The 26360-nt window shown below is 29.8% G+C and overlaps 1 protein-coding gene across 2 annotated transcripts; it reads right to left on the bottom strand.

Moving 5' to 3' along the window:
* Positions 1–5663: 5663 nt before the first annotated feature.
* LOC124364448 (juvenile hormone esterase-like) lies at positions 5664–25737 on the bottom strand. Of its 2 annotated transcripts, XM_046819943.1 has the most exons (10): positions 25402–25735; positions 23943–24092; positions 19933–20089; positions 19130–19315; positions 16808–17007; positions 16397–16565; positions 15326–15504; positions 13868–14030; positions 11076–11202; positions 5664–5918 (listed from the first exon to the last, which is right to left on the bottom strand). In XM_046819943.1, exons 1-10 carry the CDS (start codon positions 25543–25545, stop codon positions 5756–5758), a joined length of 1638 nt encoding a protein of 545 aa, XP_046675899.1. In that variant the 5' UTR covers positions 25546–25735; the 3' UTR covers positions 5664–5755. The 2 variants fall into 2 exon arrangements, 1 of the variants encoding a protein (XP_046675899.1); XR_006922617.1 differs by lacking the exon at positions 13868–14030 and having other exon boundaries at positions 5782–5918; positions 25402–25737.
* Between the last annotated feature and the right edge of the window lie 623 nt (positions 25738–26360).

Raw genomic sequence — 26360 nt, 5'->3', positions numbered from 1 at the left:
TTTAAACTTAATAATGGTATTCAAGATATATTTTTTGAACTCAGGGAGAATATGCAATAAATATTTTGAAAATTCTTACAAGCAGTTGTCAGTATTTTGAGTTTAGTTTAGAAGAATCTTATAAACAGGCCCAAATAAAAATGGTTTCTGATAAGAATATTTTTATAGTATATACATGAAAATATAACTATTTACACATTAATATTTCCAGAACCGTACTCAGCTTTGGCAGGCTCCAGAAAAGATATTCGGCCATGCCCCATTATGTTCCACCAACGCGCAATATCCGTCAACACATCTCTTCAAATAGACATGTCGCTGGGCCCGGTAAAATTGTCCATAAAAACCGGTCTGAGTACGGGCCTGAATATTTCTGTAAATACCCCTTCCCTGGTATTGCAATTGTGGTTGCTTTAGAACCACAATTGCAATAAATTTAGAATGACTTGATGTCATTAATATAACCTTTCTACAAAACTTACTGCACAAATTCAATCCTGAGTTGGAGTTACCTGGGAGCAAAGAATGGACATTCCAAAAGTGATAGGGATGGAAATTAATGTCAAAAACTGAGTTCCAATCTTCTGAACTCACCATAAAGTAAAGATACTTTAGTTGTTTTTATGGATCACTGGTCTTATACTTATTCTTGGATTCGACAACAGACAATTTCTTTATTTACATAATCTTGGAGATTAGTAAGGCATCATGTGGTTAAAATAATGGTTAATTATTAAAAATATTGTCTTTTTTCGTGTACTCATCCTTTGAGTAAAAGGGTCTCTTTATTAGCCAGTCAGTCAGTCGCTTCTTTAGTTGTTGTGCAGGTGTACTCTTCAGTTCTTCTAGCAACAGGTTGAACAACTTCGCTCCAGCATGTGTTGGTTTTTTGCTGAACACACTTAAGTGATGAGGTTGTAGGACAAAGTCAGAGGCATGTCTTGTGTTATGGTGATGTATATCTTGATGTCTTGGTTGTAGACGAGTAAAGACTACGTGCAGGATAACTTCTTGTACATAAAGTCCCACCACCGTTAGAACTTTAAATTCGGTAAATGCTGTTCAGCAGCTTTCTCTGTATCCAAGATTCGCAAGACATCTAACAGCATTAATTTTGAACATTTCCAATACATGTTACTTAAGTGTTACGGTAAATCTGTCATACACCATTCAGTGTTTCCATGTTGATATAAAATCAATCCATCTGCTTCAGTGTATTATGAACTATTGATTGCATTTTTCAGGCAACTACTGTTGGGGAAAGAATTTGCATGTCTTTTTGCTTCAGCAGCATTTACAAAAGCAATACAATACATAAATAGCAAGTCTGAATAATCTGCAACAGAGTATTCCATAAAAATTACTAAAAGGAAACAAATACTAGGAATAATCTGTTATAAAAACAATGGTGCTGGTAGTTAATTTACTTTGATTTATACAAACTGTGAGATAATTAACAGACGAAGCTTATTCATAATTAGTCGTTTTCTGTTATTTAAAAACTGCTAATTAGTTCAATTAAGGAGGTAAAATGCTATGTACATGAGTTATACTTTTATGTAACCAGTACAATCACAGCTTATACCTTCAGTGAGTGGCTTGTTTTTTTATAATAACTTATCTCTTAAAGAAATTACACATTTTAATTAAATATAATGTAAGAAAATTATATGTTTTGATAATGTAATAGTAAGAACAAACTGTTTTTTATAAAGAACCTTTTATTTCCGGAACTTTCAATCTTATACATAGTATTGTTAAATATCTTTATATTCTACCATTTTTGTTTATATCTTATAATAAAACGTCATTAAATTACAATGAGTACAACTAAAATTATTGTGGGATTATTAAAAGTTTTTTTTTATATTTTTCTGTTTTCATTAAAGGAATATTAAAGGGCTGTGATTAAATTTGTTGGTTCAAAAATATAATTACAACCTTCCATAAATTGTACCATAATAGCTTTACTATGATAATCGTGTCACTAAGAATTGTTTTTGTTTTACTCCTCACTGTTTAAATTCAAGTACAAATAAGTTATTTTAAATTTTAAACTTAATATGTGTAAGCGTGAGTGTATTAAAAAATGAACAAGTGCCCCTTAAAACCAAATTGAATGTTTGAGTTTTTAAGAAATAAATGAAAACTTTAAAGTGTTTATTTTGTATTGAGAAACTTTAAAAAATCAAATAAAATATCTCAAAATCAATATTTATTTAAAAGACAAAATTAAAATATTCGTAATTAAAGAATAGGAAATTCTATGTCAAAATTCATTTCCTAAGTTTGATTTTCACATGCTCTTGTGTCATAGTACCGTTCTTAGTTCAGCGGAAATGAGTGATCCTATTTTCTGTATCAAATCATGACACCAACTTAAAATTCGTCTAATTAATATTATTATTCAGCTAAAAAATGTTAAATTCTACTAACTTTAATTTTTAGACATTTCTCTCTAAAATTGGTTAATAGTTAACCATTATTGTTTCCAGTATTAGAAGGGAACTGTGATAACAATTTGTGTAGAATACACTTGTGGTTTACAATACACTAAATAAAATGGTAATAGGAAAAAGTCTAAATAAAATATAGTACGGATAATTGTGGCAATGTGAATAAATCATATTAACCCTTTCCGCTCGAATGGGCAGCAGTGCTGACCAAATATGGCTTCTCGTAGGCTTGTATTATTTTAGCGCGTACTGTCCACTCAGATCGGATGGGCAGCGGTGCTGTCCACTATGGCGCCTGCGTGCACACAGCAGCCATGTCATTGTTGCGTCCCCACCAGCTCGGATTTATTTTCGCCACGTCATTGATACTGTGCCTTTTAAAAAGTTAAATGGATTTAAAGGTCCAAAGGTAAATAATAATGTAGTCGAAAAGTATTACAATGGAAATGTTATATTTCTATAAACTAACATGAGTTACAATGAGTATTAATAATGTGACGGTAAATAATTATAACATGATCAAAAAATAAAATTTAACTGCTTATTATTGTTCCGAATACAAATTTAACTGCAAGCTAGTTGTCATCTTGTTGTTGAAATATCTGAGATGAATGGTACTTTTCAAAACAAACACCGATGTGAAGACCGGGCTCATTTTCACAAGTTTTGCAATAAAACTTCATTCTTTTCCTGGTGCCGCCTTGTGCTCTGCTGCTGCACACGACGCAATTCTTCACTTTTCTACCTTCAAGAGGATATGGTAGATGAAGTTTTCCCATTTAGTCGGGAAATGTCTTGTAATTGGGATGGTCTTCCTTTTTTATTTGTGTTCCTTACATCGCCAACAAGCTCTAATACCAGTAATTAATAATAATACCAGTAAAACCAGGTATTAATACTGATATATTTACACTGATATCTACAAAACTTCATTTACACTAATATTTAATAAAATTGCACAATACTAAGAATAATAAACAATCCGTTCTAATAATGCGTGTAGGTTAACTCACTAGTGACAATGTGGTTAAAAGTGCGCTAAAACGAAAGCCTAGAATGCAATAATGACCAGATGATCAATTTCCAAGCTTTGTAATGAAACAGCTGATTGATCTTAATGCGTTGTATTATAAAAAAATTCTTCAGAATAAAAAAAAAGAGTTTATAACTTGTGGTCAACGTTGCTGTCCATCCGAGCGCTAGTAGGATTATTCAACGGACAGCACAGCTGACCATCCGATCTCTGAGGACGGCAACTCTAAAAATATATGCGCGCACTAGAGGAAATGGCGGTGGCCAACACTGCTGCCCATCCGATCTCTATGGACATTCTAACATTACCGCTCCGAGCGGAAAGGGTTAACAACACTTTAACAATAAAAACTGTAAAGAACACTAATAATTAATTCTATTAGTATTGGATCTCAGCTGATACTTCAATATTCATAATGAAACATCATCAGCTAATATAAAAATGTGGCACTTTGATCATTGCTTCTGTCGGTGTAGTACCAAAATAACAGTGTGTACTGAATAAGAAAAAAAAACATGACCCAGTCACCATATATGAAGAAGTAACCAAACCTGACATAGATCTCAAAAATATCTAATAAATTCTAATATTATAGTTATAACAGTAAAAAAAAATTATGGTTGCCTGTAAAGTCGGTTTTACGGGCGAAGATTTTACGTGACAACGTCTTTTTCTCGGTAGAATATTTATTGATATGAATATTATTAAATTGCACAATAGGAACAAGGAATTGAATAAAAATAAGAATTGCACAAATTTTAAACTATAGAAATATATTTTGTTTACTAAAACATTGTACATAATTTGAAATTAATTAAAATTTGTTATTGTAAATGGTAAAGTTGAATAAAACATTTACTAAAATTGGAATTTGAAATTCTTGCTAAACACAGTTAAATTCTAACTCCGCGCGTGGTGATTGGTCGGTTTAGTTCGTTTGTTTGGTCGCACTGTTATGACAGGTTAGAGGTTATAATTTGTTATTTTAAATGTTTGATTAGCAATACGCGCTGTTTCTTCTCAATCGACTGAATTACGATTGATTGCAGAGTGATTTAAACTAATAATTTACTTAACACTATCAACATTTGTCAATAGTATGACATAACCTATAAACTCAGTTTTCTCAACTTTTGTGTCAATCTAACAATTAATCAATCAATCATAGTTTACGATAATGAAATATCAGTGTACAATTATTTACCTTTATTGTTTGTAGTTGTTGTAAATGACGAATCTAAGCACTCCACATTTTCACGAATAAACATAGTTATCTGCTTTATCCCGTGCGGCGGACCCACAGTTATCTGCTTTATCCCGTGCGGCGGACCCACTGGACGGGCATCGTAACGTTACCGGGCGTTACACTTTTCATGAGTGACTCCGAGCCGCAACCTAATTTAAGACGTTGTCACGTCAAAAAAAAAAACTGTTTTATTTTATTCCTTAGGGAGATTTATATGTTATTTGTTACTTAGTCTCCTTGTGGAATAAACTTTTAAACCATGTTTATAAGGAACAAATAACTTATTCACATATCAGAGTTGAAAAGCTAATTGTTAAGTGCTTTATTATTCAGCTGAATAATAACTAGTGTATAAGTTGCTGAATCCTATTTCTGGACACTATTCATGAACTTAAATTTTGTAAGTAGAAAATTCTCATTCTATTCCAATTGTATCTCGATGCTGAAAACATTTTGGTTTTTGCTTTTAATTTAAAAAATGAAAAAGAGAACAAGGAATAAAGCTTCAGTTTTATTTTGTTGCTTTTCAGCTGTATGAAGAAATCTACAAACAAAATCGGATACATTGTATGTAGCCTTAATAAATAAGCTGCTTAAAATAAACTAACAGTGGTCGATTTGAGATAGTTAGAAATTGAATTGAAAACTAAGATTATTGGTAAAAGTGTGGTTCCATCAAACAGTAATATTATTAACATGCTAAAAAGATATAATTATTTGCTATTTAGTAATTGTCAATTATCATGTTTGGATCAAAGTGTGAGAAATAACAACTAAATCAGTGTTATCAATATTTATAGTACTTGTAAACATATATTTAAACACTCTAAAACATTATAATATTTGTAAAAATTTTTATAAGTTAAATGTCCAAATATAGAGAGGGGGACATGAAAAGGAAATGATGAAATTATTAAACAAAACACCAAACAGAACAAACTCAATGTATTTAAATAGCCTTTTACGTAATCAGTTTAAACGTGCTTTAGTACTGCAATGTATAGGAATGCACAAGATCTTCTAAATTCTCCTGTATTTTTGTATAAGTCCTTTCCAGAAGTCCATTCTGTCAGTGAAAGGTGTCCCGTCCTTAAGTACCCAAGTAGTTCCTACGTCCATATAACACGGATCGCTCTGGGAATCTCTGTTCCATGTCACACCAAGATCTCCGCAATTTGGATCACTATAAACATACAAAATTGTGAACATAACCAATTTTTGCTTAGTTTTATAAAAATGTTTAAACTATAATAAGATTTTATATTGTTTTGAGTCAAGCACTGTACCAACTGTTTATTTGTGGTCTCATACTTCATACATAATATTTACACTGGCATGAGTAGAGTGAAGTAACAGAATGAGAAATGTGTAGAAGGTATGTGTGGATGTGGCAATGATGTTCCGACACCCTCAGTTATTGGTACAGTCTTTTTTTCAGCTATTCTAAAAACATTTCTGCTCATTGTTTTAGTACTGTGAAACGTTGTTCACAGTTGCAAAGTGTGCTGAATAGTCTTATATTTCAGTTTTCTGCTGCAAGTAGCTCTCTGCATAGTGCCATGAGAGAGGCACCACTTCTGCTAACAATTACACTCCCTTTTCAAGAACATAGTCAGTTTCTTAATGCTCTTAATAACCAGAACATTCCAAATAAAGTCTAAAATACGACACTATCTTTCTTTTGCATACTGAAACAAACCTTGTATTTTACAGTTTTTACTCATTTGGAAATGTTTAAAAAGTCTAGATTGAGGTGTTGTGATAGCAGCATCGCTTCAACTTCATATTTATTTTATATATGATAAAAATTCAATCTCAACAAAAATTAATTTACTCATAGATGTTTTGAGTGACAATTTTTAGAAATGTACTGTTTATGCCATTTGTATGCATTTATAATAAATTATAGTAAACATTTCTTCAACAATAGTTATAGCAGTTTCTTATAAATGTTTAACAGTCATCAAAAATATGTAGAAATACTCAACAAATAAAAAAACTACTCCTAATGGATAGACATTTTCCAAAAATTAAGTGTTTTAACAAAAACTAAAATATTTTATTACCACAATACTTTCTCCTATATGGATGAAGATGTAATAAAACCATAAATAATATTGATGTTTTACTAAAATTAAAAATAATCAATATTAACACTATATCTATTATAATTTTTTTATCAAGCTGACAAATTTAATTAAGAGTATTCTGAATACATACAAATGAATAAAAGGTTATCATTAAAGACTGTTTTTAAAAAGTCTTAACATAAATAAATAATACAAAAACTAATAAGCTGATTGTACATTGGTTTATTTTTTTTTATTAAAACTTAAATTAAATGAAATTTTTGGGAAAGAAATATTGGGATTTAATTTTAATTAGATAGTGAGAATTTAGGATTAAAAAAACGAATATGTAATCCTTTGGCAAGTTAGTGCTGGTAACTTTAAATTATTAGGAAGGCGGTTCACTGCCTTGAATTGATCAGAACTTGTCTTGTGTACTGCAGTTACGTCAGATCTGAGAGAGGGCTATTGTTCTCAAGTTGGATACGGCTGGGCCAATGAGAGAATGCCGCGGATGTCCATCAGAGTTGGGGGGAAAGGGAACTATAAAAACTGCCAACACATAATTTTCGCCCTTCTTTTGGCAATTATCGTGAATTAAGTTGACAGTGCGCGTGTTTCTAAATTTTTTCCGTGAGGGATTTTGAGGTAAGCACCAAATTTATTGTACGTTATATTGAAATAGTTTTCCAGATCTGATATTAAATTAATTTTGTTGTCTTTTTTATAGGAAAAATTAAATTTATAGAAACTACAAAACAATCTGCATAACTGATTCTTGATGAACAATAGAGCTCAAAAGAATCATACAAGTTACATTTGGTTCAAACTTGCAAGAAAAGTGAATTAAAATTGAACTTTGTTAATAACTTTAATTGAAATTTAGTAATTTATTAATATTTAATTGGAACTGTTTTATTGTGAATTATTAATCGGAAATTAATTGAACATTAATAATTGTTTGAGAGAGTTGTATCTGAATTGCAAAGACTTGAAAGTTAAGGTATAACTAGTGGAAAGAGAAGTTTGATTTTTTTTTTTTTTTAATTTTGAGTGAACTTAGAAGTGAACATTTTTATTTTAGTTATTTCCAAGTGGTATTTTATTTTTATTTCAAAGCTTTATTATTTTATTTCAGAAGAGAGCTCTGATTTTTTTTAGTTTGATATATTTGACTGAAATTTTTATTTCTTTCCAAAGGACCTTTTTAATATTAATAACCGGTTTGTCAATTTTTTGTGGAAAAAAGAGTGATGAAAATTCTGAAACATTGAACTTTTTAATTTGCCAGTTTAAAATAAAGTCATTATTTTTATTTAGAACTGTGATTTTTATTTAAAACAAACCAGATAATATTTAATAGTTAAAAATCTAGTAATAAATTTTATTGAATATTCACTCGGAGCTTACTAATCAAAAAATATTTTATATCATCTTGGATGTCTGAATATTGATATCTATAATCCAAGTCGTTATACTGATAATATTATTTCTACCTAATTTGTAATTATTACCAACAAGTTTTAAAGTTTCTCTCTCTGTTAAAGCTCATAACAAAAGTTTCTTGAAAATTAATTATTAACTTGTATTATTGTGATCTTTATTATTAGTATATCTTAATAAATTACTCTTGTTGAGCCCAAATCAACAAAACCATCATGGAACATATAACTTGATTTAAATTTATTGAACAATTTTGTTCAAATTTAATGTGACTTTAATGCTTTGAAGCGCGACCTATAATATTATATCCAATTATATTTAGCTCCCTTTATTTATTTCTCCCAATGTTGGCTGAAAGGTGGAAAGCAATTTCATATTTCTCTGCTAGATGGACGAATTGCTTCAAATTGAGGTTCAACCAAGAAGTGGGTTTAGATCCGACTCTAAGCACAAAAATAGTAACATTGTAGTTTCTGATCTAGAGTACTTAAGAGTCAGCAATCATGGCCTTTGGTTATTGGGATGCATGGTTGTTGGGTTTGGTTGGTTGTTGAAGGAATCAAATGTGTGTATAACAATGTATCACAACTAAAAACTTCTATGCCTTTGAGTTAAATAAATAAACTGAAGTACAGAAGACATCTACAGCCTAAAGCCAAAAAACTAAAATAATAACATTCTGCAACCTTCGGCTACTGTTTAAACTGTTAATTCAGCCTTTATCAGCTGCTCTACAATAATTAGGTTTTGTAGTGTATTCTGTAGAAGTTTTTTTAATACATGATGGACTTCGGTTTAAAAATTTTGCAGTATGTATATAAACACTTGGGAATGAAGAATATTGCTATGTAACCAGTTTACTACCTTAGGTTATACTAGTAGAAATCGTATCATAGAAGCCACAGACTAGTGTAATTTCGCTAATCCATAAATTATATTTATATGAGAAAACCCCTTACTACATGGGAATTATATGAAGGATTTCACAAATAGAACAAAATTAAACATTCATATTGAAACAACCATTCTTATCATAGCTGTTCTGTGTGTAAGTAAGTTTATTAATAATCTTATATCTAGCAGTTTGCACGAAATTCCCCACTGAAAAACTAGAACCTAGTGAGAACATTTGTTTTGAATGTCATCATTGCTCCCCTGAGATAAATGATAGTCACTGAAAGATATTCCAACTTCATGATCCATTTAAGATTTAAATTTAAAGAGCAGCTTTAGGGGACTCTAAAGTCGGCAACCTGTGATATGATTTGAATTTCTCTCCAATGTTCGATGATTATTTACTAAATAGCTTCAACAATTGAACTATTTTAGGCTGGTGTAGAGGAATCATAAAGTCGAAGTCCTTAGCTTTTAGTTAACGCACTTACAATGTAATAAATGGTGGGGCTCAATATAATTTTGGAACAGAATTAGGAATATTTGAAGTACATATTATTAAAGTGTTCATAGATCAGGACTTCTTATGTTACGAAAAATTGCGTATTATTTTTATTTTAGGCTTTGTGCGTGTATGAGCACTTTTGAATTCAATGAATTATGTTTCCGATACCATGGTTGAGTTTGATTCATTGTCCAGATCAAGAAAATAGTACGTAAGCAATTATGAGAAACTTATGTCTGCAATAACGTTGGGTTTTATAACAATCTTCATATTTTTAGACAAAGAAAGATTTTTAATATTGTCTTTGATATCTGCATTTCATTTGTGACCAAGCACTGCATATTTATTATTTGGAAAAGTTGCAGTTAAAAGTGTATTTTTATTAAAACTTCCAATTTTATTACCTGGATAAACTCTGTGCTCAACAGTGATTACAGAAGAGGTTTAAATAAAAAGTTTTGTTATTTTTAAGCTTGCTGCATGCTTATAAGCCACAAATGTTAAGAAATTTTAAATGGTAAATTAAGTAAACTTATGATTGCTTTGTCATTATAATGTTTACAAAGAACAGTTTAATTTATCAGACTCTTAATAACATGTGTCTGCTGTAGTTAGTTCATTTCTCATGGAAATTATCGCAACTTTAGAGGCCAGTGGTGCAGAGCCCTGTGAACTTTTACAATGCTTTAATACTTATTATCCTATTCCCAATAAAGATAAATCCAAAAACACAAAAATCTTAAAAATCAGTCCAGCCATTCTCGAGTTATAAATGGTGTAACTAACACAACTTTGCTCTGTAAGCTCCTTATGTATCTAGATATTCCGTGGATTACTTCTTGATGATCCTGTTGTGGCTAATATTTTATTATATAGAGTTTACTTTTTCCTTTACATATTTGCTAAGTTTTAATATATCTGTTTATTTATCAAATTACAATTTTTAATATTTATTGATTTAATTTTATCGCCTCTTTAGCTTATATAATAATCTATTTATTACTGTTGTTATTTTATTATTATTGTTGTTGTATTTATTGATATAACCTTAAAATTCCATTAAATTTATCGATCTTCTAGCCTTTAATTTGTTTTCATTCTGTTTTGAGAAAGTAGTCGGTTACTATAGCATTCATAAAACTATGTAAAGTTATGTGATAGTAAAAGAATTTGAATTTGAATGTTGTAACTGTCACAATTGAAATTGAGAAGAACAAACTAACTGCAAATACGTCTAGACTATTGAAGGAAATATTATTTGTATTTGTAATGGTGAGTTGAAGAGCATTTTTATTCAAATTGGTCAAATAGCTTTGCAGGATGTTGGGAGAGGGCAACTCCTTCTACCAACTATGCCCTTAATGTACATTTCCAGTTTTCTTTTTTTTAAACCCATTATATAACTTTTAAGAAAGCTGTCATAATTTACCCAGTTGAAGCAAAAGCTGCCAAAGACTGAACACTTTTTTTAATAACTTCTTCCTGATCCGGAGTCAATGGCAGAGGCAAGTTGGTGTTTTTGTAGAATATCAAACAGTCTGCTCCATGACAAGTCTCTGTAACAAGGTGGTCAATAAAAAATTGCAAAGCTGATTAAAAACATTACAGAGCGATTTTTCTCATAACATTTTAATATTAGCGTAACATATTTGTAAGTGTAATATTAGTTGTGAGAATTCATGAAAACCTTTCTTTATAAAAAATGATATACTTACTCTTCCTTGTATTTTTATCTTACAGTGCTTAATGTTTGTAAAGGAAATTTTAGATGAATTTTATTTGAGAAGCTCTGCTCATGACTATGAAAAAAATTACCAGGATCTCTTAGATTTGCTAGGCTAACCAAAACCCAACACAATATATATATATATATATATATATATATATATATATATATATATATATATATATTGTGTTGTATATCATATATATATATGTATGTAGGTGTGTATGTATGTATGTGGGTATACAATTATTCAACACATTACCATTAAATTGTAGGGTTATTAGTAATAAAAAGTTTTAAAATGTAATTTTAAAGTGGCTGAAGCAAAATTCCTTCTACTCTGATGAAGAAATGTTATCTAGCAGTACTAATGACATATTATTTTAATTTTTAATTAAGACTTTTGACTTGTACTTTTCACTGTACCTAATTGATAGTATGTAATTTTTTATCTTAGGCATACATTAGATAGCCTAGTATGTAACATTTACTCAACAAAGACTTTGTCAATATATTGTTTGCAGGACACGATAAAAGATTCTTGATTATTGAATCAATTGACAGTTTGTGAGCTTCTTATATTATATTAATTATATAATAACTAAAGAGTTGTACAATATTCTAAGGATACATTGTTTGGACAACATATGACATCTTGCAAATTTTTGTTTGTTAGATTCTTGGAATAGATAATTTTACTCTAATGGTTTCTTTATTAAGATAACCAAGTAGTGTTTAAGGTAAGTGTGTGTAAGGTAGGAAACATAGACTCATAGACTCATTTTCTTGCCAAAGCTCCTTTCATGATCATCTAACTAGGCAAAGAAACAATCTGGCGACACCTTCGGTAAGACTTTCTAAAACAATCAACAGCCATGTATATCAACAATTTAAATTGTTTAACAAATTACCATTAGCTATTAGAAACATGACATACAAAAATTTTAAAAATATCATTACTAAACTGTTAAAAAGTCAAGCATTTTACACAACTGATGAATACTTTAGTCTTAGCTTCTAAGTCCCACATGTAAATCTGTATTTTGATTAAGTTATTTCTGTTAAGTCCTTTGTCAATATTTCTGTTAAGTACCACCTTTGTCAATATTTCTGTTAAGTACCACCTTTGTCTCTTAAATACTTCTTGTGTCTTGTTCATATTAATCTGTATTTTGATTAAGTAATTTCTGTCAAGTACCACTGTTATCCATCACTGTCAACCAGATATCTCAGTTTGCATTTGAGTTAGGCCTGTTTGTCTCTTTCATTTTGCATTTTCTTCTGTTTCACAAAACTGCTTAAAACAACTTCCTATATTAAGGCACCTTAATCCTAAGCTTGTAACTAATTTTACTCATACAATGTACAATTTTTAAATACTTTTTGTGTATAAAGTTATGATGTTACCATAACAGTTTTATATTATAACATAGAAATGACGTGTCCTATTGCATTGTTAATATGCCTAATGGAAATAAATATAATTGTCGTTTGTCTATTGTCTATAGTGAAACAAATTTATTGATTTTTCCATTCCATTATAAGATGTACCAGTTTTGACAGCTAGTTTATCCATGGCTTAGGACTATTAATAACCTTTTATGGTTATTGCTTAATAGTGCTTTCTTACTTGTGAATACCAACTGTCCAACACTTATTTTTAAAACTTACTCATCATATATAACAGAATTCAAGCTAAACTTTTAAAATTTAAATACAAGTCTTTCAAATTAAAAAATTCTGCCTTGGAGAAAACTATTACTGTTTTTAGTTATTATTTTTTTAGTACAGTGACTGGTAATAGAGATTAGAGATCGATTTTCATTTTTAGTATTAGTATATTTGTTAAATTTGTGTATATACAGTGTAAGGTAGGAGTAAGGCAGACCACGTTCCACATAACAGTCTTTGTTAAGGTGGAATGAGAAACATACCATAGGGATTATGCTAGCCTCTAGAGTGAAGCCCATAGGCTTCACTGATGCTCTGCAAATAATCATGTGTTTTTTGTTAATACTAAGTTATATAAGTATAGTCAATGTAAATTCCAAATCATCTAGGAACCAATGATTCAGCTAGTGTAGAAAATAAAAATGGTTTAAGAATAGTCATAATTTAGCTTCATTTATCCAGTGACACAAACAAAATTTATGATGCCTCGTTCAGGAGGATTAGGAGCAATACTCTTGCATAAAAGAACACGTAAATTTTGTTTGTAAAACATATTTTGTTACGTAAGATTTCATTTTATTTTTTATATGAAAACATCCAAACCAAGTTTCCTAAACTTTTCATAAAATGTTTTTGAGATGTGTTAGAGGACAATAAAGCCTATTAGTCCCTCTAGAACTTCCATAGGCAGCAATTAGCAATTATAAATTACAGTCAAAGCAGGTAAAATCAAATCGTACACCAAAATCATGTAAATATGATCAGATCGAGGCATGTATCAGATCAGTAAACCAATCTATAGTCCAAGAACACATTTAATTTACCTTTGGTGTAAATTTCTGTAAATGGAAACATGTTTTTCATTAAGATACACTTGCACCTAGAATGATTGGTGAACAGGTAAGTGTATACTGGCATTGAAGACTTTCCTATCAAGTATGTCCTTGTGGTCTCAATTCCAACATTAAACTGGACATCACTTTGATACTGCAACAGATTTCAGTTTACATAGCAAGGCAAACAAATTTATCTTTGGAACTTTTTGTTGAAATAAAATAATTATTGAAATTCCTTTAACGTTTTGGCCACCAGCTCAGTGATTATTAATACTTCTATGACTATACCGTAGTATCTATGGAGATCATGTGTTGCCCTGTGTACTGATGTTTTTGTGCATTTTGTTTCTCACTAAACTATGAACATAGGACCTATTGGTGGGTTGTTTTTTTTCTCAGAACTAAAAGAATTCTGCATCTGGAAACTACACCGGTAGGGAACTACATTTTGTATTTAAATATTTAATCAATTGCTTGAAATATAGGGGTACAGTTATAACAGGTTTAAATCAAGAGTTCTTTGTAATTCTAGGGTGTTTTTTTTTCTTTGAGGGTTGTAAAGATTATAGAATAGTGGTGAGAAGGCTTCCATTTGGCACGTTACCGGTGTTATTAGTTGTATGACTACATTTTTTTAATCACACCAAAGCAATCTATAGCGATTGTCGTTTAGAAATTAGTAACTTATACAACAGATTCATCTTTTAATTAAATCTATTTATTGGTACATTTAAGAAATAACTACTGTTTAAACCCATTTCATATGATAGTAGAGACTTGATTTATTGAAGTCATTTTCAAATTTAATTTAAATATTTTCAATTGATCTAAAGTGTTTTACTCTTTATTTTCCTAAATACTTAATCTTTTCTTTACTAATATGATGCAGTCTTACATATTATGAAACATTGCTTTCTATATTATTATCTCAAAACAACTATAAGACACTCAGTACACAGCAGTATACACCTTTAACTGTAGCAGCTACGGCCATAGTCTGAGACTACATTGTGTAAAATCACCAGTCTACATGAGTAAACATGGTCACCGTAGATTCTACAAGCAAGACACACACTCCAAAATTCTAGTCTTTAAAGTGTTAATGTTGGGACTTGTTATATTAGCTATACTAAACTGTGTTAGTGAATAATTAAGGCCAATAATTTTTAAAACAAGGTATTCCACACAAAAGTGTCATTATCAATAAAAATATTTTAGAGTTAAAGTTTTTTTATCTCACACCTATATTCAAAATGCTAATATAAATACAAACAATAATCAAATATTTGCATAGTTTTAAATACATACTATATACATTACACATATGCATTTAGTATATTCTAATTAAAAACTATTTCTAAGTCTTAGTTCTTAAAAAATAATGTAAAATAAAACTATTTCTTTCATTTTTCATTAACTGTAACTAAATAATAAATCTTCACTTGCTTTGATGTATTCTTGAACATTGCTCCAGGAAATAGGGTTTCCTTTGAAGTAGAAATCCCAAATTTCCTCTTGTGCCTCTTTCTCTTCTTTGCTTCCAGATTTCAATTCCAGAAAAGATGGTACAAGCCAAGCAGGATTCTCGTTTACATTTTTTAATGCACTGTCACTTATCGCACCAACTGCAAATAATAACAAGATAATCTTTGTATATACAATACAAGTATCTTTGTATGTTACTGGTTAATAAACAATAGTTTGGAAAATCAACGATCAAGTGATAGATATCGGACTTTGAGCCCACAGTAGAGATAATATGGAGTCTCTGAACCGACCACCTGGTATTGCTCCTACTTCCTCTCTTGTTTTGCCCTTATTTTGTTAAGAGTTCATTTTTGCCACTGAATGATTTTGAAGAATATCATAATAACAGACTTTTACCATCAGTAAATGTTACAAAAACATACACAATGGTTTAGGAAACTGATGTCTGCCCTATTATCATTTCATCATTTTCATTTGCCACAAAAATGTACAACATCGTTGACAAAGTCATAAATACAGCTCATAAATATAGCCACATCAAAATCTTAAAACTAACAATAATTGGGCTTATACAGCACAACAGTGATTGTAACAGAATACAAAAACACAATAATCATTAAAAATTCATACTTTCAATTTTGAAAAATTTATTTAATTCTCAGGTGTAGAGTCATAAAACGTAAGGTTAAAAATATAATTTGTAGATTGCAGATTGCATATGCCAGTTCTCAATAAGTATTCCTTCTTTTATTCTAAAGTATAATAAAATTTATGCTCTGCTTGGTATAAAATTAGTGTAGAGTTTTACTGGTTTCCCTCCCTACTCGATAATTAATTTATTCATGCAATAATTGTTCCATTAGCTAAAATATCACCCATTTACCAGCAGTTAGTGTGATGCTACATTTTACTGAATTGACCAGACTTCTTATAAATTCATATTATTCTTGCTTTAATGTGTATATGTATCGCCATTACCTAAAAATAAATTTGACTATAACACTACTTGAAACTATTTGGCTGACTTACAAAACGCAAGCACAACTCCTTCTTGAACACAGCCTCCTATGATGATAGGAACCTGAGCAAACTGTCCACTCTCCATGAGACTTTCAGGAGTTTCTTCCAGAAATGGCTCTTTGCTAGAGACTTCCACACATGGTAGAAATATCAAGGTGGCCTTTTTTGCTGTTACTTCCTATAAACAGGATATATTTTTACATAACCTTGTAGGTGGATTTATATAAAAATCATCCTCATGGTACCACTTCATTAAAATTTCTATGTAACTTCACTGAACATAACCCCTAGGACCCAAAACACCCTATTCCAAAAATGTATATATTATACATTATATAATATGCTATATAACGCGGCTTGTGGAGTTTCAAAGTCTTTTGAGGCGTGCACTTGTCTCCAATAAAGTTTTTCTTTCAGTACCTTGTCTGTGGACATCTTGTTGGTGGCATTCACAATGTCATTAGCAGTTACAGCTTGCAGGAATCGAAGCACTTCACCAGGGTCCTCAGACGTACAACCCAGAGTTTTGGCCAGTTTTATGGCATTGGCCTGAGGGTTTTCCTGAATTGACCATGGATTCAGGGCTGTACCACTCCGTGTAACTGCCTTATGAAATAGCCCTGAAAATAGCCAATACTCCTATTATAAACAATGTTAAATAGCTGATTCAACTTTATCTAAAAGGACAGGAATTCTACGTATATATAATATAATATCAAAATTAGTAAACAAGCATAAGTTTTTAAGAGTTTAACTTATAAAGTGAAGCTTATAAAGCCCTACAAATCAACAAGAACCCAAACAAATACTTTTTAATGACACCAGAGACATTCCTCATAAAGACCAAAGAAATATGTCTTTAGTTTTGTTCAATTTATTTTACAGGATTGATAACATTGTAGCATATCAATCCTGTAAAAGGTAGCAGATCAATCCTGTAAAAGCCCAATCCTCTGTAAGATATTTGTAAATTAATTTTTACTTAGTTTTAATAATTATTTTTAGATATCACCAATCTTACTTATTTTTTCAACTAATATGTGTGTGTGTTTTTTTTACACAACACATACTAAACAAAACAACACATATTTGCTACCCAACATCCTAAACCTATAAACTATAAAGTGTAACTTTTATGTCCTTATTCCATAAAAATGTTTTACGTGATTTTTATCCGTAACTGGAGCAACTTTTTACATTGAAAGTACCAAAACAGGCATAAAAGGGAGTAATAGAAATAAATATAAAAGAAAAGGAATAAAATGATGGGCACAGAAGCCCACAACATTAATCTGTTATTAACTCACATCATCTCCACACATTGATGAAGTATATGGATTAAATACTCTAATGCTGTTCCTGCAATTCTTGTAGATCCCTAGCCTTTTTTTCTCCTGAGTAACCATGATATTGGACTCAAACTCACTGAGAACGAGCATTAAAGACATGAGTCTTATTATCTAATAAGGCTGATTCTCTTAGTAACCAATATAATCTAATAGTACCTAATGTCACAGCATGTAAGAATAGCCCCAGAGTAGCATATCACCTAAAGAACTGTGTGAGAGTTTTATAGTGGCTAATGTATAGCACCTAAAATCAAGTGGAGATGCTCACTAGAAAGTTGGTAACACGCACAACAAGTAGGTAATTTTATTGGTTTCAAAACTATATTTTTATGACAGAGCCAGCATTATTTAACGATAATCCTATGTCTTGGGTATTTTACAACATGTAAGCCACTTAACATAATAATTCATATACCCCCAATTAGAGAACTAAAACCAGGTACCTTTTTCTACATCAGAACAGGCTTGGGCACCTTTTATCAAAGTCAGAAAATTGCTCCTGTGTCATTATCCAGACTACATTAACTAGCCACAGTGTCTCATACAGTATTATACCATCTCCACTTGATAGCTCTATGGTGACAACTCCATATTAAGTTAGCAGTAAACTCTAAAACATGATATCCATATGATACTAGGTATCGAAACTTTGTCATGATGCTGTGAAAATTATTTTTCGGGTGGCAGTTCATTTGAACATGAATGAACTAAACATTATCGCAACGAAAAACAGAATCTATTCAAGCAGTAATATTCAACCCCCACTAGGTTAAAAGTCAATAATTTGATAAAATTGTGATGTGCGTCAACATGAAGTAAATTGCTGTAGTTTAATCAATGTAGCGAGTCTGATACACACACACACACACACACACACACACACATATATTTATTATTTCCCTTTTTTTTGTTTGCCGCTATATAGTACAAACCCTGAATTTTCAATTGGTAGCATTATTTTAGGATTATATCACATATTCTTTCATAGACAACTGCAAAGGTGATAGGCTGAGGAGGGTGGTACGCGATCATCAGTCAGAGGGGTAGCAGCACTACCTTGAGAATTTTTAATCCCCCTCTGTCCAAGAACACTGAATAACTGTGTCCTGTCACATAGAATAAGGAAACCATCTAATGATTTATGTTGTATAAGTTTATAATAAAATATCAATCAAAATATCCAGGGACTTTCATAAATTGTAGATGTTGTAGGATAAAAACCTATAGATAGAAGACCTATTAAGTCACAGGTTTTATATTGTTATAATGAAGGCAAATGTCCGAAATCCTTTCATAACTTCCATCGTCAATAACAAGCGTTAAACAAAGATTTGATTAAATACTTATAATAAAAATGGTCAAATAATAAAAGTAATAACAAGTTTTATTTTACCTCTGGACGTTGGAGATAGCAAATGGAAATGAACAGAGGTTCCCCCAGCACTGATACCAAATATGGTGACATTGTTTGGGTCACCACCAAAACTGTCAATGTTGTCATGGACCCACTTCAATGCCAGGGTCTGATCCTTGAGCCCTGCATTGCCTGGGACTTCCTCGTTCTCCAGAGACAGAAACCCTTCAAAATAAAATAAAAAACGATATTAAGAATTATCACTTATTTATATATATATATATATATATATATATATATATATATATATATATATATATATATATATATAAGTGGATGAATGAATTATTAAAACTATAAGTATAACTGGTGAATGAGTTTTCAGCTAAATCAACGGTTTCTCACAAAATATTATTAATTTATAGACCAATAACCAACAAGTCTTGCATGTTGTTTTACATATCCATTGAAGATTTCTATCTTTCTTGCGGTGTTATATGAAATCCATCTTCTTATTAACCAAAAATGGAACTGCATATCTTTACAAGGCCTCCAGTATTATATCTTCAAAGGAGTTATTGTGGACATGAAATGAAACAGGAATCCCGATTCCAGTACCCTTTATTCTTAAATCCCTTTGGATTCCGAATTTCAACTGGTTGAGCTACAGAATCACACCGCCCATACTACGCTCTCAGTAAAATAATGATAAACATTCAATGTTCCTCTTGCCATTTCAATTGGTAAGCCTATTAACTGAGTTAATTTACAGGTAAGCAATAACATAATACAACCTAAGGTATTAAACTTTAATGAACAATTACTAAGTTTAATCTACCTACCAAGAGCTCCTAATCGAAAGTTAAAGGTGACAACCACAATGTCTGACTCCAGAAAATAGTCGGGACCTTTTATTTTTGAATTCCCAGATCCCATAAGAAAGGCTCCCTGATTAAAAACCACAACCACAGGCTTCAGACTGTTGGATTTATCTGGGAACTGAAAGAATACAAAAATATTATTTCAGTGTAGTAGAGTAAATAGATGGACACACAAAAAAAGTATACAATAATTTTTCAACTGTTGCAAAACCCCAACTCCTGTACAAGTAAAACTTAAAGTTCTTTTTTGTTTAGTTTTACTATGTTACTATTAACTTTTTATTTATAATTAAAGCTACTAAGATAGTAAGTCTATGTGTAAATCGAGTAAGATAGCAAAATTGGGTATTAAATTGAAATAACTGTAATTCCACATAAGAATAACAAATATTAGGATTTTATTTTATTTGACTAAAAAACTGCCTTCAAATTATGTTTTAATGTCAATTCAAGTCAGGAGAAGTTTCTTTAAAGTAAATAATTTTGAATGTAACTTTTATTTTAAACGCAAATAGAAGTCTTATCCCTCATTAAAAGAAAATAAATTCATCTTTATATGTGACAATTAAATAAAGTATATTTCAAAATAATACTATTTTGATATTGTATTCTAATAAATAAGTTTTAAAATAAATAACTGAAAATGAATCTTTTTAACCAGAATGAACTGAAACCTGAAATACAACTATAAACCTAATTAAATTGTAAAAATACATGTTAAAAAATAAAATATACTTTTTAATACATAAATATACTACAAAGTAATTATATTATAACCAAATTAACTTTAAGGTTGAATAGTTTTCAATATTTTACAACACTATCAAATACTGTATTTTCACCATACAAAATTACTAATGTATTTAATTCAAACTTTTATAAATTAATTCAATTTGCTTTAAACATGAACTTTTCAAATACATTGTTGGAAATTGTATTCCAAACTCTTCTCAAATTAAATTATTTCAATTCTTTTTCAAATAAAAAATTACTATATAAATTTTAAAAAATTCAATCAACTTTTTTGCAAATACATGATTATCCATTATAATCAAAGAAAATTCCAGTACAAAAAACAAATCAGTTACATTATATATTATTTCAAATATTTAATACGTAACCCGTCATTAACACGAGAAACTGGTAAAAATCAAATACCTTCACTTGGTTACCAGTGGCTCGTGACAGGCCTACCCTATTGAAAGCACATGTGTTTATACAGTAGTTCACAGACAGAATCAACTAAGTATAAGCGACTTCTACCAACTACTTCCTTCTCTATCTGAAAATGTGTCCAGCCACAATTCCTCTTTATAGTTACACAGATTACATTTGGTTTTACTATATATTTTTAACTATTACAAATACTTTTAATAAAATATTAGGATAAGGATTAAAAGGGGATCGGCATCTCCTTTTTTTAAAAAAATAAAGAAAAAATGTTAATTTATATCTCTTATTCAAAATGTAACTCAACTAATCTAAATAAATTTAAATTCATTTGTACCAATCAATCAACCATAATATCCAATTTATATTTAAGTTCAATCTCTGAGAGTTATATAAAGAACAATCTTGATCACTAATAATAATATATTTACATCATTTAAGTTAGTTAAACTTACCCTAGCTCCTAACAAAACATTAAGAATGTGTCTAAACATTCTAAACTAAATAATCTTTATTTCATTGTCATGTATTTACTGTATCATACAAAATGTCAAGAAATTGGTACATAATTTTATGATTAGAGGGATTTTACTAAATAATAATTCTAATACTAATAACAAATATTTACATAATTTAGTTATTACTGTATTTATGTCCTGCCCCTTATTAACAAAATATCAAGAGTTGCTACAAAAATATAATCTAAAACCTTAATTTCATTTCTCATCTCTTAATCTATTGATCATCTGAATGTACTACACAGGATACAAACAAACAATTATATAAGTATATAAACTTAACTAATAATTTATAATTAATGTATCAACATAAAATAATTTTTTGTAAATATTCAAAGAATTTTTACTCAGGGTGCTCAAGTGAGTTGACACAGTTCGGTAGATGTTTAAAATATTTGGTATTCCTCAATCACTAATTTTAAGTATTCATCGACGCAGATATGGACTGTTCACTAGTCATTAGTCCTTATCAATGTTCTGTCAATAAGGTATTCGTCATTACAGACCTACACGTCCCATTTTTACGCAAAGCTAATACTATTAATACAAAGATTCGTTGTTATTTAGTCACAATGCAATTTTAAACCAATGCATGTAAATGAAAAATATGCACAATAATGATACTTTGTATATGTACAATGTGATCTATTTTCTAATAGTGATTCCTAAAACGTTTATTATAGAAATCAATAAAGCGATCGTGAAAAGTGATCTTATTTTAATAGCCACCATTTTTCAATGAATAACACATATTCATTACGTATTGGTTTACAGAGTTTTGTGCAAATAATACTCCTTTAAAATTATATGTATATTGAAATAGTTTAAGAATAGCAGCAATCATCACCATATTCAACCAACTTCAAGCATTAGTATGTTAATTATGTATGAGCTGACATATGAGTTTAATAATAAATCATTATGAGTTTAATTATCTCAAATAGTGGAATAGTTATGGTTTTAGAAGTCTGTATACATGGCAACAACACCATTTTTGTCAGTGAGTTACAAAAATCCAAATAAATTTATATGAACCCAGTCATAGTACAGTTGCTCTATCTATTTCAAAATGTTGTTATTTACTTTTCAAGTACTATTTGATGGAGGTTTTCCTTTTGAATACAAACATGCTTATTATTTACTACAGGAACAAACCTGTGATGACCTATTGACAATTTTTGAATCTGTGATAAAAAATGCCACGTTCTCATTTCCTCTAAATGTTATCCAAAAAATATACGATATTGGGTAACAAAAATGTATTGAATATAAAAATAATAATAAAATTGAAAAGATAAGACAACCTCTTAAAGGGAATCAAATAGAACCATCAGGGCCATACTCAACTTTGGTGGGCTCCATTACAATTGTCCAGAAACACTGATCCCATTGTCATCATACTCAGACACTTTGTTGTTGATGATGATGATAATGGGGATAAAATCGTTAAACTGTTTAGAGAAAAATAATATACCTTATATTCAAACATTTGCAATACCAATATGGTGATAAAAAATTACCACACACAGTGAAACCGGAACCCATTTAATAAAAATGTAAGTAATTGATGTTAAAGATTTAAAAAAATGTAAGAATGAAAAGTTATTTTGGCAAAAGGTTATTTTTATAGAAATTACATAAAATCTAGAGGATAAAAAAATGTTCAAAGCTATTAATAATGTACTAACAACAGTTGGACGAAACATACTAAAACTACAAAATATAAAAAAAGAAACAAGTTACCTATAATAAAAAATCGTATTAAAAAATTATAATTAAAATTGGTTTGATCAATTAATACCTTTTTTCAGTAAATAAGAAATTACCCTACAGTGTGTACATCTTTCAGAAGTTATGGGTGAACAGGATTGAACAAAGATAACCACATAAGTGCCACCGCATTTTATCTGAATTTCAGAGGAAATATTGGAATGTTATTAAAATAAATAAAACAAATATTTTGTTCTTGATACAATATTCCAAAATATTTTCTAATGATTGTTTTTGTAGTTGGTAAATTTCTGTAGCTTGTGAATACTTCAGCAAAAATCTTCTATCAATCAAATTTAGTACATTAAACCATTTTTGTAATTTCTCTTTTTGGTTTAAAGGGTGTAAATAGCCCATACCGTACTTAAAATTAACAAAAAACTAATTTCATTTTAATTGTCTTACCCCAACTGTAAAGACTCACTTAGTTAAAATAAAACTTTTAATTTAACAAGAAGTCTTTACATAATGTTAAAATTATATGAATTAAAAACAATTATTACTTGAGATTACCTGATTTATAAACACATTAAGATACAGACAGTCCTCTTCACCATCAATATTTAGTGTTCCCGGTGGATGAGCAAATACTGGTTGTATAGGAGAGGGCGCATCTTCGGTTGCATCTCTCACTCCCTCCCAGCTGCCAAATGGCTGAGGATCCTGCAAGTCAGGCACAGTTCAGGGACAGTTGTATTGAAATTATCGCTGTGTTAATCTGGACCCCCAGATTTTCAAATAATTCCGTACTACTGACATGTACTGCTGAAAGATCATTCTTAACAAAGAAATGAGTCAAGAACTTTTTAGGAACAAAATGAGGCCTTACTCTGTCCACTATGGGAAAATAAACTATCCAGACCCCCACCCCCAAATTTTCCTGGCTACATTCTTAATATTTATAAATTTGAGAAACATACAAACTAAAAATAATTGTATAAGCTATTTTGTGCTTAATCAAAATTTAACTCATACCACATGATTATATTTTTAGATAGTGCTCTTGAATATTTAGACAAATAATATAAACAAAAACACAAAATTATATTTCGAACAGTATGAATAAAACTTAACATGTAAAACTTTTAAAGATTATGCTTCCATAATACAATATTAAGCTATTATAATCCAGTTTAAATTTCACACATACGTAATTATTAATTTAAGCTAAAATTAATTCATTTTAATATTTTTAAAATTGAAACAAAACAAATAAAAGTCTCTCATTGCATAAAAAGTAGTTGTTTGGTCCTATATTGATTATCAGTATCATGTGATATAATTATTATCTGTATGATATATATGTCATCAGGGTTAATGTTTCAGTATGGTTTTACAATATTTTAACAGTCCAATTTTTTTTTAATTCAGATAATCATGTGTGTGAGTGCGTGCACGTGTGTGTGTGTGTGTGTGTGTGTGTGTGTGTGTGTGTGTGTGTGTGTGTGTGTGTGTGTGTGTGTGTGTGTGTGTGTGTCACAAGTCACAAAATCTTTATTCAATAGTAAGACAGGATAATTTACAGTCCCCATGCACCAAAAGAGTGCTTTCGGGGAAAATTAATACATCTTTTAAAATTATATAATTTCTTAATCTGTAGCAATCTTGTGAGAGTTCTTAGTTACACACATTCCATTTATACCACATTGAAACTCCCTTACACCTATTGACAATGTTAAATTTTAAGTCAGTGGCAATTTAAATTTATAAAACTCATTCATAACCTTTTTTAAATTACATATTAACTATCTAAACAAAACAAGCAATAAAATATAAAGAGAGCAACATGCAATAATCTATATAAATAAGCAATAAAATGTAAATTGAATATCCAGCAATAAGAATTAAATATAAATATAACAGGAATCAACAAATAAATAAATGTCCATCTATTATGTGAAAATATTTTTATTAATCTAAAGCACTCATATTAAAAATAAATCAAATTAATTTTAAATTAGTTGTTCAGTACCTTAAATCTAAGTGCTCCCACAGGTGGTATTCCATAAGGAATTCCTAAGAATCCATAATAACTTTTGTCAGACAAGACAGATTGTCCAACCAGTCCTCTTAACTGACCCAGTTTGGTTAGTATCACAACTGTTTTCTCTGCCATGGTTAACTGCAGTGAAAACGCCTAGAAGCAAAACGTTTTCTAGCGCCACAGAGCATTTGATCTAGTATTTAGTTTCCTTATCATCATATAATATGCTTTATCAGTTAGAATACACCATTAGTTCATTGTTGTTTTCAAATAGATAACATTTAATCTATAATTATTGGTACCAATTACCATCCAACAGAATAGGAGAGATAAAGACGTCACACATGCTCTTTGCTTTCATGAGAGGCATTTATTTTGTGAGGAAAACACAATTATTCATTGTTTAAAAATTGTTGATATTATCAATCATTTATTGTGTCAATCATGTATTATGTAATATACATAAAACATATTATATAATATATATGTATATGTGTGTGTGTGTGTGTGTGTGTGTGTGTGTGTATATATATATATATATATATATATATATATATATATATATATATATATATATATATATATATATATATATAATAGTAGTAAAATAAATATATGATCCAATAATAATTAATATCAAAAGGTACAATTTGAATTGTGTTTTTAACTTTTTTTTAATTGCATGACGTATTCGTAATTATCTAGTGGCTGTTCAAAAACATAAAAAACTTCATGGAATACAGGGTAAAAAGTGTTTTTGTACTATATACAATGATAGATAAAATATTAAACCGTTGCGAGATTTATATTTTTCCCCTTGCCTCAGCGTTCAACTATGCCAGCTTTGACGTACACTGCGTATAATGTCATCTATTTTGGAACATACCTCAGGATTTGAATCCGTGATTTCTCATTTAAGAGATTCGAGACCATATTATCCATTAGTC

The sequence above is a fragment of the Homalodisca vitripennis genome, chromosome 6, assembly GCF_021130785.1.
Source record: "Homalodisca vitripennis isolate AUS2020 chromosome 6, UT_GWSS_2.1, whole genome shotgun sequence".
NCBI lineage: Eukaryota > Metazoa > Arthropoda > Insecta > Hemiptera > Cicadellidae > Homalodisca > Homalodisca vitripennis.
Note: the sequence above shows the minus strand (reverse complement) of the source record. Positions and strands in the feature narration are given on the sequence as shown.

Coding starts and splice junctions, on each gene's coding strand:
- LOC124364448 (XM_046819943.1), bottom strand. CDS start 25,545: ATGGCAGAGAAAACAGTTGTGATACTAACCAAACTGGGTCAGTTAAGA. Junction 16,566..16,807: donor ACAAGATGTCCACAGACAAG/GTACTGAAAGAA, acceptor TCCTGTTTATAG/GAAGTAACAGCAAAAAAGGC. Junction 14,031..15,325: donor ATGTTCAAGAATACATCAAA/GCAAGTGAAGAT, acceptor AATCTGTTGCAG/TATCAAAGTGATGTCCAGTT.